The sequence below is a fragment of the Psittacula echo genome (genome assembly GCF_963264785.1).
Source record: "Psittacula echo genome assembly, chromosome: Z".
NCBI classification, from domain to species: Eukaryota; Metazoa; Chordata; class Aves; order Psittaciformes; family Psittacidae; genus Psittacula; species Psittacula echo.
In genome coordinates this window covers 4469513-4488269 of record NC_137742.1, presented here as the reverse complement: position 1 = coordinate 4488269, position 18757 = coordinate 4469513, and the positions used below count along the sequence as shown (strand labels likewise).

The window sequence follows — 18757 nt, the reverse complement described above, 5'->3', positions numbered from 1 at the left end:
TCACAGTAGAGAAATTCTTCCTTGTATCTAACCTAAACTTCTCCTGTGTAAGTTTGAAGCCATTACCCCTTGTCCTTTCACTACAGTCCCTAATGAAGAGTCCCCTCCCCAGCATCCTTGTAGGCCCTTTTCAGATACTGGAAGCTGCTAGGAGGCCTCCACGCAGCCTTCTCTTCTCCAGAATGAACAGCTGCAACTTTCTCAGCCTGTCTTCCTATGGGAGGTGCTCCAGCCCCCTTGTCATCCTCATGGTCCTTCTCTGGACTAGCCCCAACAGCTCCACGTCCTTTTTATGATGAGGACAACAGAACTGTATGCAGTACTCCAAGTGAGGTCTCACGAGAGCATGGTAGAGGAGCCGGATCACCTCCTTCAACCCTTGGTTACGCATCACAGACAGATAATGAGACACGTGTCAGCAGCAGAGCAGCATTTTGGTCCTCTCGCCACCAACTCTGGACTTCCCTAGCACTTGCTGGAAGTCCTGTTCAGATCATTTTGCTATGTGACAGTCTGCTTTAGACTGATACATCCACTCAGAGGGGTTCCCATGCTACCATGTGAGATACATGGTGAAGGGCTGCTGGCACACTGGCTTCACGTGGAGACTGCTTCAGCCAGCTTGCATCCCAGTGTGCCAGCACCTTCCACTGCAAACTCATTTTAAGTCTCAGAGTCTGCTAGGTGGTGTCGTGGCTGTAGGACACACTGGCCTTAAGTCACTGAGTACCCAGGGATGACCACGGATGTTCAGGATAATGGCCACACCAAACGCACAAGCAGGTTAATGGGCCAAAAGGTCACTACTTTGATTCTGTTAATTTGAAAAGGTAGTGGAAGGAAAAACAAGACCAAAAAAAATAGTGGAAACCTTGAAGTGCTGGAACCTTAAATGCAGAAGGCAAGCTGAAGACACACACCGGGTTAGCTGCAACACATCCTGCTGCATCACTGCCAGGGCAGCACAGAGAAGGCAGATCTGTGCCATCCCGGACCTCTGCAGTCAGGAGTGGACGTCGAGAGGACCACACTGCTATGTGAAAGCTTTTGGGGGCTTTTACCTCACAAGCTTTGACATGCTCTTTCTGCCATTCTTCCCGGATCTTCTCCAGTGTGGTAATGCTCTGCTGGTAACTCCTGCCTTTGAGAGAAATCACACTCTCATCTGATTAACACTGATTAAAAAGACCCTTTGCTGGAAGGCAGTACATGAAACCTGAATTGACAGGGACATCAGGGAGAAAGCAGCAGTAATGTGTGAGCTCAGCTATGGATGTGCACTGTAAGGAAGTGCAGAGCTGTGCAGCAAGGTGGAGGGTCATGCCACAGGGAAATGGTGGGAACAACCTTGGTAGGGCTATGCAGGCTTCTCCACTTCTGCTATGTTGGGCATGAGTTTCTGTGGAGCCAGCCCTGACGCAGGAGCTGGAGCTCACTCAAGAGCCATGCCACTGCCTCCCCAAGAAACACTCCCCTCATCCTTCAAATCCTGCCTTTCCACACTCACCAGAGTCCTCTGGTGTTGATTTCGTTTGAGCCAGCTTGAGGAACAGCTGCCAAAAATGGGAAAGAGAAGAAAGCTAGAGGAGATACGACCTTCATTGCCAACGGTATTGAAGCTCAACTAGAGAACATTGCCAGCCCTTCCATCTCACCCCCAAAGCCAGAGCTGGGAGAAGAGTTATGGAGCAGGACAGCTCCAAGAACATACACCCTTCATCCTCCTGCCCCATGGCCACCCATCTCTCTATACCTTCTCCTGCTGCTTCTGTGTAACCACGTTTGTGTTGTGGGGTACGGCTTGTTCCGCCTCATCCTTATGCCTGCAGCAGTGCTCATAAAAGCGCTTGGCCTAGGAGAGCCAACAAACAGGGCAGGAGCGTGTTAGCAAGCAATGAGTTGCTAATACAGCTCATGCAGGTAGCTCTGGAGGAAAACAGCCTCCAAGTGAAGAGGTGGCCATAGGGTGCCTGCAGAGCAGGGGACAGCACACAAGGCCCCCAGTGCCCTGCTGCTTGGGTAAAACAGACCTCACAAGACAAGCTGCTCTTCATTTGGCATGAAAAGCTCATAGCAATCGAGTCCTTGACATCCAAATCACTCTTATCCAACCGTGCAAGGCTGCTACCAGCCATGTCCCTGGTGTACTCTTCAGTTTTTCACAGCACGCTATGCAGACTTAAATGTGACGGTCTTCCTCTGCTGCAGCTCTTGATGTAGTGTCTGCAGGAGTTGCAGCAGAGGAAGACTCTCATATTTAAGACTGCGCCAGCACTCTGCGTGTGTGTTAGCAGTGTTAAACCATATAGCAAGAAAGAGCAGCATGTTTGCTTTACCTCCATGGTCTTGTCGTACTGCAGATTCCTGGTTTTGTGAATCGCCTCCATTATCAGCTCTATCTGTGAAGACAACAGAGCCAGTGTCAACACATCAGTGACCATCAAAGCTCCACGATGGACCATGTGGCTTAGGAAAGGAAGAGGCACAAGCCAAACTCAGATGGCCGTAAGGACCTATGTCCACCTAAAGCATCTTCACAAAACCCACCTTTTATACTTCTAGATAAGCCTCCACCTGTCTATGCAAAGGAACCAATATATAGTGCAGTATCATCTCCATATAATCTAGGAAAATTGGGAAGCCCACTCCCTTCTGCTAGGTCCAAAATTACAGCAGTTTTCCCTCATCTTCCAGACAAAGGAATCTCAAGCCAGAAGAGGTTAAAAGGCTTGCCATTTTTAGAAAACCCTATGGACATCATGCAACACTCTATATATGAGATATATGCATATATGCTTTAAGACCATTCGTGGTTGAGGCTGGAGTCTCTGGAGCTGAGCCCCTGCGGTAGCCGGCCCCAAAAGACACCCAAAGGAGAAGATGTGGCGGTCAGAAGAAGGAAGTCAGAGGTTCAGCAGCAGAGTTGCTGCACATAGGAAGGAGCTCAGGACTTCCCAGCAGCGGCAGGCATCCTTGAAGCAGTGGCCCCTTCCAGCAGGGGCCTGGGGCATGGTGGGAAGCACGAGCCAGGATCCATCACCAAGGATGGTGATGGATCGACACCCTGACCTTCTTCTGATTCAGTTTTTGCTTTTCCCTGAATTCTTTCATTTTCTTTGCTTCTTTTCAAAGGGTTTGTGAAAGCTAGATCTGACCTTGTCCCACACTGTCTATCTCTGCAAAGAAAAGAAAGTTTCCTATATAGAGAGAGATTTATATATACGAATATAAATATATGCATATATATATACATACACACATACATGAAAAGACTCCGTTGCTCAAATCAACTGTTGTAGCTGACATCAAAGTGATCCCATAGCACGCCTCCATTTCCAGAAACATAAAAAGCAGCAGGACTTCTGAAGCGGCATCCAAGCAGCATTGCCTATGTGAGGGTCAGTCCTGCTGGGGGCCACCTTTCACTGTAAAAAATCTAGTATCAGGAAGTTCTTCAAGCAAGCACAGTCACATCTGCCCCTCACCCTGATGAATTCAGCCGGGTTTCAACACACAGCAACCTGAAGCAAAGAGTTGCCCCAGGTTAGCAGACAGTCAAGCTGGAGCACACAAAAAAAACAGATGCTAAAAAACCCTCAGCTCATCCTGCTGAAAGTGAGTGGCCGTACCACAGAACAGCATCCCAGGAAGATCACTGAGGGAAAAATGAGAAGTGTAGTTCACAATTCAAGCCCCAGAGCTGTTTCAAACCCACAGCTATGAATAGCCAGCTGCTTCAACAGCAGAGCCATGCTGGGGAGGTTCACCAAGGGTCAGGGCAGCAGACAAATGTGGCTGCGGCAGAGAGTGGACTCAGCACAGGAGAGCAGAGTGCCAGCCCTCGGGGTAGGGATGCTGCCCACCATGTGTACATGGAAATGAAGGGACGGACAATGTAAGGTGGCCAAAGCATTGTCTTGTAGATGCTTTGATTAGAACTGTGGAATCATTTAGGCTGGAAAAGACCTTTAAGATTATTGACTCCAACCGTTTACCCTGTGCTGCCAAATCCACCACTAAACCGTGTCCCAAAGTGCCACATCTGCACATCTTCTAAACACCTCCAGGGATGGGGACTGCACCACTGCCCTGGGCAGCCTGTTCCAGTGCTTGACAACCCTCTAGGGGAAGAAATTGTTCCTCATATCGAGTCTAAACCACACCTGGTGCAGCTTGAGGTCATTTACTGTTGTCCTGTCTCTTGGTACTTAGGAAACAAGACCAAAACCCACCTCACAACCTCCTTTCAGGTGGCAGAAGCATTGCAGTATAGTCCCTAAATCCTGGCCAGGGCCGAGAAAAGTCTGAGAAATTCAAGTGTTAAACATGCATCGCAGGGCAGACGAACCTCTGGAAGATCCCACAGTTACAGGGTTGATAATATAAGAACATGTATTTGCACATCTACCCCACCACCACCCAAATCATGTACATGGACTTGGGAAATAGAGACCACACAATACCTCAGAAGAATGTGTCACAGCAAGGATCATTTAGCTTAAGGTATTCGAATAGAAGTAGAGCTACGTATTCAAGGATTTAAGATTCTGCCTTCAAACAGTAGTTTGCAGGATCAATTTGTCACCAAACATGTAAAACATCTTCCTTTGCAGGAGTACCATCCTCGTTGCTGCATGCAGTATCAGTGGTGTCAGCTTAAGAGGGAATGAGCACGGTGCTAATGAAGTCCATGTTGAAGAAAAGATAAAACCTGCCCTGTGTGGGGAGAGTCTGCTCTGACTTCATGCGTGGCTCCAGCCATGCCCTGCCACCAACTAAAATCATGGAACCACAGCCACAAAATAAAACTTGTTCTGCAATCGCAGCCATAGCTGACACTTAGATCTGACCCTTGTTTTACAGAAGAGTGGTCAATTAATTCACCAGTTTATTCTCAAAGGGCTTTGACAGCCAGGACTTCACTGGCACCGCTCTCTGTGGTGCAGTGTACAACACGGAAGAGGTTTGGCAATAAAGAGAAACATTTCCAATTTGACCCGGCTCTGAGGCAAGATAGTTCAGTTCAGATCATTCCACAAACTACTGAAACCCAGGCAGGGACACCTTCCACTAGACCAGGTTGCGCTCAGCCCTGTCCAGCCTGGCCTTGAACACTGCCAGGGATGGGATGTGTCTTTTTAGATAGGCACACACCCCCCGATCTAACTGCTTCCAGCAGCAGACAAACAAACACGGAGACAAACATGGCCTAGAGCTGACACCCTCTCTGCTGCTTTAAACCCACTCAGGAAAAGCCCCGAACACAAGACAAAGTGCTGATGAACGCCCCCATGGCGTGTAACAACCCCACAGACTCCTTCCCCCTCTCTAAGCTCACTGGACCACCACAGCTCGGAGGCCGCAGGGCCAGCCCGGACGAGGACCGGAGGAACCTCACCCAGAGCCGATCCCCACCGTCTCCCCACACCTTGGGCCTGCTCTGCAGCACCACCAAGCCGCGGCAACGGCGGATGCAGGCGGAAGTGGGGGGAGATGCTGACACCACCCCTACCCGCTCCCTTCCAGTCAGCAGCACGGAAGTGACGTGAAGCTTGGAAGGAAGCAACGCAGAACACAGCCCTGGGCGGCAGGGCCTGGCCGCTTGGCCTGGCCTGGCCTGGCCTGGCCCGGCCCGGCCCGGCCCGGCCTGGGTGAGGCAGGTCTCCTGTCAGGAGGGGAGCGGGCTTGGGGTAGGCTCAGATATGGGCTCAGACATGGGGCGGCTAGGCTCCTTAGTAAGGGCCTGGGGGGAGGTCGGACTACACGGTAGGATCTTGCTGGGAGGCCAGGCCGTTCCGGAAGTGTTTGAGATGAGGATCGGCCCTCCTACAAGCGCCAGTGGGGGAACAGAATCCTTTATAAAGTGCTGTGTGGAAGCCGGGCTCCTCTACAGGAGCCTGCAAGGAAGCTAGGTTCCCCTGCTGAGGACTGGATGGGAGGCCAGGATCATCTCTAGGAACAGGGGAAGAATCCAAACTTCTCTATAAGGGAGTGGCCAGGCTCCCCCTATAAGGACTGGCAGGGAGGCAAGGCTCATCTATGGAAGCCTAGGAGAGGCCAGGTTCCCCTCCACGGACCTGTGGAGTGGCCAAGCTGTCATATAATGCCCTGCGGGGGGTAGGGAGGAGCAGGCTGCTCCATAGGAGCCTGGGAGGAGGCCAAGCTCCCCTAAAAGGACTGGCAGGGAGGCAAGGCTCAGCTATAGGAGCGTAGGAGGAGGCCCGGTTCCCCTACAGGGACCTGTAGAGGGGCCAGGCTCTGCTATAATGCCGCAGGGGTGGAGGGGGGTGGGGAGGCAGGCTCCTTCATAGGAGTCTGGGAGAAGGCCAGGTGGCTCTCTAAGAGTCTGTCGGGAGGACAAGCTGCTGCTAGAGTGAATGCGAGGTGAGAAATCAAGCCCCTGCTACCGAGGATGGGGAGTGTGAGGTCTCTTCTTTCTACTTGTGCCGTAGCAGGACCTGGAAGTGCCATTGGAGCGAGGCAGCCTGTCCTGCACTGCCTGAGGCATCTCCAGCCACAGCGAGGCTCCAGGCTCAGCCTGGGAGACCAGGCGTCACTGACGGATGGATGAGACCCTGCAGAGCCCAGTCCCTCCTTGCAGAAGACATTGAATTTGAGGACCTAATGATCTTGAACAGGTAATGTCCATTCTCTTAGGCCTTGTACTTTTGCCTTGAGAAGACCCTTTGTTATCAACATCATCTGTAATTTATAATACCTGTGGGAAAGGTACATTGTGCATGGGTCAAGGCAGAGGTGATCCTGACCAGGAGCCCATTGCACGTTATGGAGCTGGTGATCCCCTGAGCAGGCACAGGGCTGGTCTGCACTGTGCAAGCCCTGTGGCTGCAGGAGGAGCTTGGCCATCTCATGGTACCAGGGGGTTTATAGGCAGTGCCATCGTGATACTGACCCTTGTACCAGCTGCCTGGCCCTGCCTGTATCTGGAAATGCAGCAAGTTCTCATGTGAACTTCCTTCATGAATAATGCTGTTTTCTTGTGGTGCTTTATGTGTTAGCTCATAAGACCAAGAAGGAAGAGCTGTAATTTTGCCTGAAGGCAGGGTGCCCAGCATCTGAAGGGACATAAGATTTACATGCTACCTGTATCCCACTTCTTATTCTCTCTTATTAAAGCAGCTGCGGCCTCTGTGTCTGTAGGGGGAAGGCAGGAGCTGTGCAGCTGGTTATCAGAGTCTCTTGTTAGGCCCTTCACTTCTATGGGTGTCTGGGAGGAGGACAGACCCCTCTAGAGAGGCCTGTGAGGAAACTCAGCCTGACTCTAGGGGCCCAGGGGGAGGCTAAAGTCTTGGCGTGTTCTGTCCCAAGCCTGTCCTGCTATTGAGCAAGTAGGAAGTAAAGGCTGAGCAAGGATATGCTCTTGTAGGCTTCCCCTCAGGAGAAGGAACTTGAACATCCTAGGGTGCTTTGAAGGCGTACCAGCCCTAGCCTAGACAAAAAAGTGAGTATGACATCTTTCAGAAGAAAGATAGCCACCACGCAAGTCTCAAAACTTACTCTTAAAAGATGTATGTGAGAACTAAGACTACAGCAGGGTCCTTCAGCGGAATATTTGTACACTTGGTCTTTCAGAACTGAAAATTGACACCGATTCCTTGGCATGTGCACTTTGCACAGTCCGTTGTAATGCAGCAGGAGAGATCTTTAAGCTCACTGTCATCTTCTCCGCACAAGGAAAGACACGCATTGGCTTAGACATGCACTGAAGTCACGCAGATTCAACTTGAAGAACGCATACATTAGCAGCTCCTGCTGCTCCAGAGTTAGTCACCTGGCACCAGGTTTAAACAGCTGAACTGTGTGCTGGTCCCCTTATCCTCCATCCCTGTGTCATAAGGTACTGAAGAGCTTCTTTAGCAATGCTGCACATGAGGAGATGAGAGAGACCAGCAGCCCTGCAGCACATGAGCTTCTGAATCAAAGCCATGATCATGTACATGGTAACAAAAAAACCAAGAAATTTGAGGAGATACAGACAGAAAATGAGTTTCAGGGCTGCAGCCCAACATTAATAACTATGTTTATTTCCAGTGGTACATAGTCACAACAAGTCCAAGGGACTTCTTTTCCAGAAGTTAATCAAATGAGGGTGTGCAGAGCCTACCAGGCACGAGCGATACCATGAACCTAAAAATCTGCAAGCCCCTCATTGGAGAGGTGGTTGAAGAGCTGAGCAACTTCTCCAGATCCTCAGCAACACTGCAGGGTTAAGGTTTGTGGCAGCACAGCCTCTCATTGGGTAGCTGCGCTGTGGACTGCTGCACCAGGCAAGATGCAAATCAGCTTCCAGTATCAGCACTTAAACCTGGAGCACATCTACAGCTAGGCCAGGCACGCAGTGTATTGTTAGTGCTCCTCTAAGTAAGCTCCCTGGAAGACATTGACAAAATTGACCCTAAATTGCAAGTTTAATCACCATTAATGAAGGACTTTAGAAACAGGGAAAAGCTTAACCTGAGATCTGAGTGGGATGTATATGCCCTAAACATAAGCCAGTTTCCCAAAGCATTGTGCAGCAGTCCCCTCAGCACGTATGACTTCTTGGTTATCTCCAGCCTCTTCCAGATGGCTGCACATTGGAAGAACTTCAAATCAAAAACTTTTTCTGACACAGATAGCCTCTGCGTCTGGGTCCATCACTTAGATTCCTTTTCTTCCCCCGAGTGTGAAGATGGGATATCTGTCCAAGCAGTTAGCTGATCAAAAGCACAGATTTGTAATAGGCACTTTCTGAATGTGCGAATAATTATCTGAGTCCTCAAATACTTTGCTGGAACGGAGAAGCACTTCAGCTCTGTGTGGCTGCTGTGAGAAATGGTCTCTAGGTAAAAAATTAAGCTCGAGGTAGACACGTCAGTGAAACAGCTCTTTATTAATGTTTTTGCAAAAACAGGTATCCTAGTAAGTAGGCACACACAGCAGAAGCAGAACTATGATTTATATTTCCTATCCCATCCACAAGTTCCCTCCCTTGTTTCCTCATTGGTTGGGTACTCCAAGGTTTACAGCCTATTCAGTGCTTATAATCTATATGCTAATTGTCCCGCCTCTGTTTATACCTCCATGTACTCGACTTTATACTCCCTTTCCTCTCACTTGTTAACCACATCATTATTAACCACATAATCCTTTTCTGGTTCAATTTTGTAACTCTGTGGCAGACATATGGTACCCCAACTTACTGTTTAACCAGCCTGCACTGGCTTAGTTTGTACATGGAGAGTATTCTTTTTAACCTCGGAGTGAATCTTTCGTCTAGAGATGACATTGGCTTTAACCACAGAGTGTGTCTTTTTGAGTTACTAGATCTCAAACCCTTTGTTTCGTTCCCTCAGTAACTTAGCGCCAGCCCCAGGATTGAAAACTCTTAATATTGCAAAGCCTTAACATGTCATGGTTTAAACCCTGTTGTCAGTTAGCCACACAGTCCACTCCCCGCCAGCCCCGCCCTTTCTTCCCCCCCTCCCCCGCTCCCGGAGGGATGGGGAGGAGAATGGAAAGAATGTAACTGCCACGGGTTGAGGAAGGAACAGCCCAGTAACTAAGGTATAACACAAACCACTACTGCTACCACCAATAATAATAATAATAAGGGAAATAACAAGGGAAGAGAATACAATACCACTCGTCAGAAACCAGCCTGACCGAGCAGTGAGCCAGCCCTTCCGGGTAACTCCCAGTTACATCCCGGGCATGATGTGCTGTGGTATGGAATACCTCTTTGGCTAGTTTTTTGGGTCAAGTGTCCTGTCTCTGCTTCCTCCCGGCTTCCCCTCCTCCCTGGCAGAGCATGAGATTCACAATGTCCTTGGTCGGACTAAACATTTGAGCAGTAACTAAAACCATCGGTGTTATCAGTGCTGTTCCCAGGACGAAAGTCAAAAACATCAGCGCTGCACCAGCTACTAAGAAGGAGAAAAATGACTGCTACTGCTGAACCCAGGACAAATCTTGATCTTAAAGCTCTAATATTGGAAAGCCTTAATATTGCAAAGGCCCATCCCCAGTTATGTGAAAACAACACTGTTTCTCTCACAATTCCCCCTTTCTCTTATTTACACTCGTTTTGGTTTTTGCACTTTCTGTAAAGAATTGCCCTGTATGTCGCTTCCATTCCGAATAACATAGTTTCACATTTTTTATCTAAAGATAGGCTGTTCCTAAAATACTTCTCTTTACTCTATGCCTTGAGGAGTTTGTTTCCCTCTGAAATGCCAGGGTAAACGGAATTGCCAATTGAACAATTGCGCAGGATCTCATCCAGTTTGGAGCATGTGCAGACCTTGGGATTTTTTTTTTTCCCACAGTACCAACCTAACTCTGCTCTGGGAATTTTTATCGCTGAGTAGTTTCCTGCATTGTCCTCAGTGAGATCTGCCTGTGGTTTTAATTCTCCTAGAATTCTCCTGGTAGCATTCACAGCCTGTCACGAGAGACAAGCTTTACGGTTACCAGATGCTGCGGAGCAAAATCAGGAGGCACCCTGATGTCTTTGTACCACAGAGCAGGGAATAAGGGTGAAGAGGGACTAACAGGTTTTGTTTCACCAGGCAGCCTTTTCCTGGTACAGTGCGATAATGTACATCTTTGCTTGTCGGTCTCAAGTCCATCCTAATGGAAAAGGAACTACCTGTGCCACAGGTCGCCCTGAAGCACATGCATAACAATTGCTTCTATTCAAACTGTTCACTGTATATTTGACCCATTCTACCCAGGCATTTGTATTCCTATATCCTGTTTCTATTTCAAACATCTACTTCAAATCTTTAACTGCAATTACATTCACTATCTTAGGATTCTTTGGTGCAGTCCATGTCCCCACCGATGGAGGAATGCTGGTGTCCACAGCCTGGCCATATTTGTTGCTCTTTGGCTCCCAAGCCACTATTCTAAACCTAGCAATTGAATCCCCTCCTGTCACATCTGCCCCCAGGCCATGAACTTGCCTTACTTCCCCACCAGCACTTGCAACAGCAAGTGCTACGCAACCACACTCTAAACCCCCACAGTCAGGTTCCGTGTGACCATTAAACATCGTAATTTTACTTTCTAGCAATTTTCCCTAAGCACTGGGTGAGATCCACCCATTAAAGGCAGTTGTAAACCAAACATCACTCCACCCAGGACAAGGTGATTGCCAGTATGGTTGGACATAATACTCTGGGTATAAATATTTCCCGCAACTTACTGTTTAACCAGCCTGCACTAGTTTAGTTGCATAGGTTGTACGTAGATAGCATTCTTTTTCACCACAGGGTGTGTCTTTCATCTAGAGATGACACTGTCTTTAACCACAGAGCGTGTCTTTTGGAATAAGTATACCTCGAACCATTTCCTTCGTTTCCTTAGGAACTTAACCCCAGACCTAGTATTGAAAACCCTTCTTATTGCAAAGCCTTACTATTGATCTTAAAGCTTAATACTGTAAAGCCCCATCCCCAATTATGTGAAAACAACACTGTTTCTCTCACAGCTGGGAGTAACGGGAAACACCACCACAGTGGCCAGACCAACAGTGTCTTCTGCCTGGAGAACCTACAAACAGGATCAACAGCATCTAGTGATGTAGCTGTCAACTGTGGCATTATCAGGCTCACCTGAAACAGAGAGCACAAAAAAATTAGGTCTGCTTCTGAGAAGTGCTCATTACAAGACCCTACACACGACAGAAACACTGGCCACCTGTGTTAAAGGGATGGGAGGCAGTGGTGGATGAGGCTGCAAGAGATGTCTTGATTCTATGATTCTATGATTTGCTGAACAACCAAAGCATTTTAGCAAGTTCCGTCACTAAGTGCCACAGGGAATCATATAGCCCATGGTGCTGATTCAGGGAAAGGCCCAAACTGCAGAGAATGGTGGGATCCCAAGCTTGGGCATCCTTAACCTCCAGAAATGCCTACATACAGGGTTTCGATCAGAACTTCTTATTGAAACCTTATCTCCAAAGTCAGAGTCCAGCTTCCCAGGAGATTTCAGGGGGAACCGGACTTCACCTAAACCATTCCCGTTAGACAGCTAAAGCTCGTGATCTGATGGGGAAGAGCAAAAGCAGAGTTCTTCTGTGGAGCCAGAAGCAACATAAAGCAAGTAATTCTGGCACACTGGTCGGGGTGGGTAGAGGTGCCCTCCTGCACAGTAGAAAAGACAGAGCTGAGGATCTGCGTGGCTCTGGGACTCCCAGTGCCCTGGCTCTGTGCTTCCCAGCTGCACTCCCAGAGCTGGTGGGAAGGCAAGAGGTTAGGCCAGCCTGGGCTTTATGGAGACCTGATACCAAGGCACGTCATGGTGGGCTGACACGAAGCCAGAGGGCATTGCAGAAATAGTTGATCTGCTCGCACTCCTGGGTCTCAAAGTACTGAAACGACACAGACAAACCGGCCCTGTAAGAAGATAGCAAGTCTCCTCTATTCTGATCTCTTCTCATCCCACTACAAAGATCTCTGTCCACAGCAAGGAGCAGATGATGTTGGTCTTCTGCAAGAAACACAGTAACCATGAGTCATAGAATCATAGAACCAACTAGGTTGGAAAAGACCTCGTCCAGAGAAGAAGTCATCCCTTTACACACCCAGGTACTTCAAAGATGAGTGTTTAGGTCAGGAAAGTCTGCAGGACCGATGTGGAAGAGGTCACTCAGCACACCACTACCTCTGCGGAGACGAAGCCAGCTTCCTGAAGGCACTGCATGTTCCCTAGGTACCCCATGGTCCTGCAGTCCCAGCTGACTTCTCTCCCACAACTATGGAGCAATAAAAAAGCATTGGGGATCTATGAAAGCAAAGTGTCTTGACTGGTTTGTCTTCTCTCTCTTTCCTGCCCATCCCTTTTCCAAGCAGCTTTAAGCCCATATCTTTTGAAATGTGCTGTCTGGTATAGCTCAATTTCATGAGCCTGAAAGACGTCCTTTCATCCCACATGTACATATGCACTTGTTATCACTTACTGTTTGCAAGCTTGCAGCAGACATGGGATAAAACCGCAACCTCTGCAGTTCCTGTCCGTAGAATAAGAGAATCATAGAATAGTTAGTGTTGGAAAGTACCATAAGATCATCTAGTTCCAACCCTCCTGCCATGGGCAGGGACACCTCACACTAAACCATGCCACCCAAGACTGCGTCCAGCCTGGCCTTGAACGCTGCCAGGGATGGAGCATTCACAACTTCCTTGGGCCACCCATTCCAGTGCCTCACCACCTTCACAGTAGAGAAATTCTTCCTTGTATCTAACCTAAACTTCTCCTGTGTAAGTTTGAAGCCATTACCCCTTGTCCTTTCACTACAGTCCCTAATGAAGAGTCCCTCCCCAGCATCCTTGTAGGCCCTTTTCAGATACTGGAAGCTGCTAGGAGGCCTCCACGCAGCCTTCTCTTCTCCAGAATGAACAGCTGCAACTTTCTCAGCCTGTCTTCCTATGGGAGGTGCTCCAGCCCCCTTGTCATCCTCATGGTCCTTCTCTGGACTAGCCCCAACAGCTCCACGTCCTTTTTATGATGAGGACAACAGAACTGTATGCAGTACTCCAAGTGAGGTCTCACGAGAGCATGGTAGAGGAGCCGGATCACCTCCTTTGACCCTTGGTTACGCATCACAGACAGATAATGAGACACGTGTCAGCAGCAGAGCAGCATTTTGGTCCTCTCGCCACCAACTCTGGACTTCCCTAGCACTTGCTGGAAGTCCTGTTTAGACCATTTTGCTATGTGACAGTCTGTTTGGACTGATACATCCACTCAGAGGGGTTCCCATGCTACCATGTGAGATACATGGTGAAGGGCTGCTGGCACACTGGCTTCACATGGAGACTGCTTCAGCCAGCTTGCATCCCAGTGTGCCAGCACCTTCCACTGCAAACTCATTTAAAGTCCTTCAGAGTCTCAGAGTCTGCTAGGTGGTGTCGTGGCTGTAGGACACACTGGCCTTAAGTCACTGAGTACCCAGGGATGACCACGGATGTTCAGGATAATGGCCACACCAAACGCACAAGCAGGTTAATGGGCCAAAAGGTCACTACTTTGATTCTGTTAATTTGAAAAGGTAGTGGAAGGAAAAACAAGACCAAAAAAAATAGTGGAAACCTTGAAGTGCTGGAACCTTAAATGCAGAAGGCAAGCTGAAGACACACACCGGGTTAGCTGCAACACGTCCTGCTGCATCACTGCCAGGGCAGCACAGAGAAGGCAGATCTGTGCCATCCCGGACCTCTGCAGTCAGGAGTGCACGTCGAGAGGACCACACTGCTATGTGAAAGCTTTTGGGGGCTTTTACCTCACAAGCTTTGACATGCTCTTTCTGCCATTCTTCCCGGATCTTCTCCAGTGTGGTAATGCTCTGCTGGTAACTCCTGCCTTTGAGAGAAATCACACTCTCATCTGATTAACACTGATTAAAAAGACCCTTTGCTGGAAGGCAGTACATGAAACCTGAATTGACAGGGACATCAGGGAGAAAGCAGCAGTAATGTGTGAGCTCAGCTATGGATGTGCACTGTAAGGAAGTGCAGAGCTGTGCAGCAAGGTGGAGGGTCATGCCACAGGGAAATGGTGGGAACAACCTTGGTAGGGCTATGCAGGCTTCTCCACTTCTGCTATGTTGGGCATGAGTTTCTGTGGAGCCAGCCCTGACGCAGGAGCTGGAGCTCACTCAAGAGCCATGCCACTGCCTCCCCAAGAAACACTCCCCTCATCCTTCAAATCCTGCCTTTCCACACTCACCAGAGTCCTCTGGTGTTGATTTCGTTTGAGCCAGCTTGAGGAACAGCTGCCAAAAATGGGAAAGAGAAGAAAGCTAGAGGAGATACGACCTTCATTGCCAACGGTATTGAAGCTCAACTAGAGAACATTGCCAGCCCTTCCATCTCACCCCCAAAGCCAGAGCTGGGAGAAGAGTTATGGAGCAGGACAGCTCCAAGAACATACACCCTTCATCCTCCTGCCCCATGGCCACCCATCTCTCTATACCTTCTCCTGCTGCTTCTGTGTAACCACGTTTGTGTTGTGGGGTACGGCTTGTTCCGCCTCATCCTTATGCCTGCAGCAGTGCTCATAAAAGCGCTTGGCCTAGGAGAGCCAACAAACAGGACAGGAGCCTGTTAGCAAGCAATGAGTTGCTAATACAGCTCATGCAGGTAGCTCTGGAGGAAAACAGCCTCCAAGTGAAGAGGTGGCCATAGGGTGCCTGCAGAGCAGGGGACAGCACACAAGGCCCCCAGTGCCCTGCTGCTTGGGTAAAACAGACCTCACAAGACAAGCTGCTCTTCATTTGGCATGAAAAGCTCATAGCAATCGAGTCCTTGACATCCAAATCACTCTTATCCAACCGTGCAAGGCTGCTACCAGCCATGTCCCTGGTGTACTCTTCAGTTTTTCACAGCACGCTATGCAGACTTAAATGTGACGGTCTTCCTCTGCTGCAGCTCTTGATGTAGTGTCTGCAGGAGTTGCAGCAGAGGAAGACCCTCATATTTAAGACTGTGCCAGCACTCTGCGTGTGTGTTAGCAGTGTTAAACCATATAGCAAGAAAGAGCAGCATGTTTGCTTTACCTCCATGGTCTTGTCGTACTGCAGATTCCTGGTTTTTTGAATCGCCTCCATTATCAGCTGTATCTGTGAAGACAACAGAGCCAGTGTCAACACATCAGTGACCATCAAAGCTCCACGATGGACCATGTGGCTTAGGAAAGGAAGAGGCACAAGCCAAACTCAGATGGCCGTAAGGACCTATGTCCACCTAAAGCATCTTCACAAAACCCACCTTTTATACTTCTAGATAAGCCTCCACCTGTCTATGCAAAGGAACCAATATATAGTGCAGTATCATCTCCATATAATCTAGGAAAATTGGGAAGCCCACTCCCTTCTGCTAGGTCCAAAATTACAGCAGTTTTCCCTCATCTTCCAGACAAAGGAATCTCAAGCCAGAAGAGGTTAAAAGGCTTGCCATTTTTAGAAAACCCTATGGACATCATGCAACACTCTATATATGAGATATATGCATATATGCTTTAAGACCATTCGTGGTTGAGGCTGGAGTCTCTGGAGCTGAGCCCCTGCGATAGCCAGCCCCAAAAGACACCCAAAGGAGAAGATGTGGCGGTCAGAAGAAGGAAGTCAGAGGTTCAGCAGCAGAGTTGCTGCACATAGGAAGGAGCTCAGGACTTCCCAGCAGCGGCAGGCATCCTTGAAGCAGTGGCCCCTTCCAGCAGGGGCCTGGGGCATGGTGGGAAGCACGAGCCAGGATCCATCACCAAGGATGGTGATGGATCGACACCCTGACCTTCTTCTGATTCAGTTTTTGCTTTTCCCTGAATTCTTTCATTTTCTTTGCTTCTTTTCAAAGGGTTTGTGAAAGCTAGATCTGACCTTGTCCCACACTGTCTATCTCTGCAAAGAAAAGAAAGTTTCCTATATAGAGAGAGATTTATATATACGAATATAAATATATGCATATATATATACATACACACATACATGAAAAGACTCCGTTGCTCAAATCAACTGTTGTAGCTGACATCAAAGTGATCCCATAGCACGCCTCCATTTCCAGAAACATAAAAAGCAGCAGGACTTCTGAAGCGGCATCCAAGCAGCATTGCCTATGTGAGGGTCAGTCCTGCTGGGGGCCACCTTTCACTGTAAAAAATCTAGTATCAGGAAGTTCTTCAAGCAAGCACAGTCACATCTGCCCCTCACCCCAATGAATTCAGCCGGGTTTCAACACACAGCAACCTGAAGCAAAGAGTTGCCCCAGGTTAGCAGACAGTCAAGCTGGGGCACAGAAAAACTGATGCTAAAAAACCCTCAGCTCACCCTGCTGAAAGTGAGTGGCCGTACCACAGAACAGCATCCCAGGAAGATCACTGAGGGAAAAATGAGAAGTGTAGTTCACAATTCAAGCCCCAGAGCTGTTTCAAACCCACAGCTATGAATAGCCAGCTGCTTCAACAGCAGAGCCATGCTGGGGAGGTTCACCAAGGGTCAGGGCAGCAGACAAATGTGGCTGCGGCAGAGAGTGGACTCAGCACAGGAGAGCAGAGTGCCAGCCCTCGGAGTAGGGATGCTGCCCACCATGTGTACATGGAAATGAAGGGACGGACAATGTAAGGTGTCCAAAGCATTGTCTTGTAGATGCTTTGATTAGAACTGTGGAATCATTTAGGCTGGAAAAGACCTTTAAGATTATTGACTCCAACCGTTTACCCTGTGCTGCCAAATCCACCACTAAACCGTGTCCCAAAGTGCCACATCTGCACATCTTCTAAACACCTCCAGGGATGGGGACTGCACCACTGCCCTGGGCAGCCTGTTCCAGTGCTTGACAACCCTCTAGGGGAAGAAATTGTTCCTCATATCGAGTCTAAACCACACCTGGTGCAGCTTGAGGTCATTTACTGTTGTCCTGTCTCTTGGTACTTAGGAAACAAGACCAAAACCCACCTCACAACCTCCTTTCAGGTGGCAGAAGCATTGCAGTATAGTCCCTAAATCCTGGCCAGGGCCGAGAAAAGTCTGAGAAATTCAAGTGTTAAACATGCATCGCAGGGCAGACGAACCTCTGGAAGATCCCACAGTTACAGGGTTGATAATATAAGAACATGTATTTGCACATCTACCCCACCACCACCCAAATCATGTACATGGACTTGGGAAATAGAGACCACACAATACCTCAGAAGAATGTGTCACAGCAAGGATCATTTAGCTTAAGGTATTCGAATAGAAGTAGAGCTACGTATTCAAGGATTTAAGATTCTGCCTTCAAACAGTAGTTTGCAGGATCAATTTGTCACCAAACATGTAAAACATCTTCCTTTGCAGGAGTACCATCCTCGTTGCTGCATGCAGTATCAGTGGTGTCAGCTTAAGAGGGAATGAGCACGGTGCTAATGAAGTCCATGTTGAAGAAAAGATAAAACCTGCCCTGTGTGGGGAGAGTCTGCTCTGACTTCATGCGTGGCTCCAGCCATGCCCTGCCACCAACTAAAATCATGGAACCACAGCCACAAAATAAAACTTGTTCTGCAATCGCAGCCATAGCTGACACTTAGATCTGACCCTTGTTTTACAGAAGAGTGGTCAATTAATTCACCAGTTTATTCTCAAAGGGCTTTGACAGCCAGGACTTCACTGGCACCGCTCTCTGTGGTGCAGTGTACAACACGGAAGAGGTTTGGCAATAAAGAGAAACATTTCCAATTTGACCCGGCTCTGAGGCAAGATAGTTCAGTTCAGATCATTCCACAAACTACTGAAACCCAGGCAGGGACACCTTCCACTAGACCAGGTTGCGCTCAGCCCTGTCCAGCCTGGCCTTGAACACTGCCAGGGATGGGATGTGTCTTTTTAGATAGGCACACACCCCCCGATCTAACTGCTTCCAGCAGCAGACAAACAAACACGGAGACAAACATGGCCTAGAGCTGACACCCTCTCTGCTGCTTTAAACCCACTCAGGAAAAGCCCCGAACACAAGACAAAGTGCTGATGAACGCCCCCATGGCGTGTAACAACCCCACAGACTCCTTCCCCCTCTCTAAGCTCACTGGACCACCACAGCTCGGAGGCCGCAGGGCCAGCCCGGACGAGGACCGGAGGAACCTCACCCAGAGCCGATCCCCACCGTCTCCCCACACCTTGGGCCTGCTCTGCAGCACCACCAAGCCGCGGCAACGGCGGATGCAGGCGGAAGTGGGGGGAGATGCTGACACCACCCCTACCCGCTCCCTTCCAGTCAGC

At 49.0% G+C, this 18757-nt stretch overlaps 1 protein-coding gene and 2 long non-coding RNA genes across 13 annotated transcripts; 1 reads left to right on the top strand and 2 right to left on the bottom strand.

Annotated features, from left to right (window-relative positions):
• Positions 1-1426: 1426 nt before the first annotated feature.
• On the bottom strand, positions 1427-4574 carry LOC308231366. Its single transcript, XR_013958664.1, has 3 exons — positions 4233-4574; positions 1754-3425; positions 1427-1553 (listed from the first exon to the last, which is right to left on the bottom strand). It is a non-coding gene; the product is annotated as an uncharacterized lncRNA (long non-coding RNA).
• Positions 4575-5549: 975 nt separating this feature from the next.
• Positions 5550-12600, top strand: LOC308231360. 2 transcript variants are annotated; one of them, XR_013958656.1, is made up of 3 exons: positions 5550-5690; positions 6453-6638; positions 11495-12600. It is a non-coding gene; the product is annotated as an uncharacterized lncRNA (long non-coding RNA). The 2 variants fall into 2 exon arrangements; XR_013958657.1 differs by having other exon boundaries at positions 5552-5690; positions 6456-6638.
• On the bottom strand, positions 6648-18757 carry LOC308231352 (proline-serine-threonine phosphatase-interacting protein 2-like). 10 transcript variants are annotated; one of them, XM_080636646.1, is made up of 9 exons: positions 18655-18697; positions 17459-17881; positions 16485-16654; positions 15566-15628; positions 14983-15081; positions 14737-14782; positions 14291-14370; positions 12968-13018; positions 6648-11618 (listed from the first exon to the last, which is right to left on the bottom strand). In XM_080636646.1, the coding sequence occupies exons 3-9, from the start codon at positions 16572-16574 to the stop codon at positions 11406-11408; spliced, it is 642 nt and encodes a 213-aa protein (XP_080492772.1). In that variant the 5' UTR covers positions 16575-16654; positions 17459-17881; positions 18655-18697; the 3' UTR covers positions 6648-11405. The 10 variants fall into 10 exon arrangements, with proteins under 10 accessions (XP_080492772.1, XP_080492774.1, XP_080492770.1 ...); XM_080636648.1 differs by having other exon boundaries at positions 17459-17576; positions 18655-18684; XM_080636644.1 differs by lacking the exon at positions 18655-18697 and having other exon boundaries at positions 17459-17576; positions 17690-18586.

What these genes read in the sequence shown, in the direction of transcription:
- LOC308231352 (XM_080636650.1), bottom strand. Translation starts at nt 16,574, where the DNA reads ATGTTTCTGGAAATGGAGGCGTGCTATGGGATCACTTTGATGTCAGCT. An exon ending in AGTACGACAAGACCATGGAG is followed by an intron (nt 15,082 to 15,565) that starts GTAAAGCAAACA and finishes TGGCTCTCCTAG; the next exon opens with GCCAAGCGCTTTTATGAGCA. An exon ending in ATCAACACCAGAGGACTCTG is followed by an intron (nt 14,371 to 14,736) that starts GTGAGTGTGGAA and finishes TTTCTCTCAAAG; the next exon opens with GCAGGAGTTACCAGCAGAGC.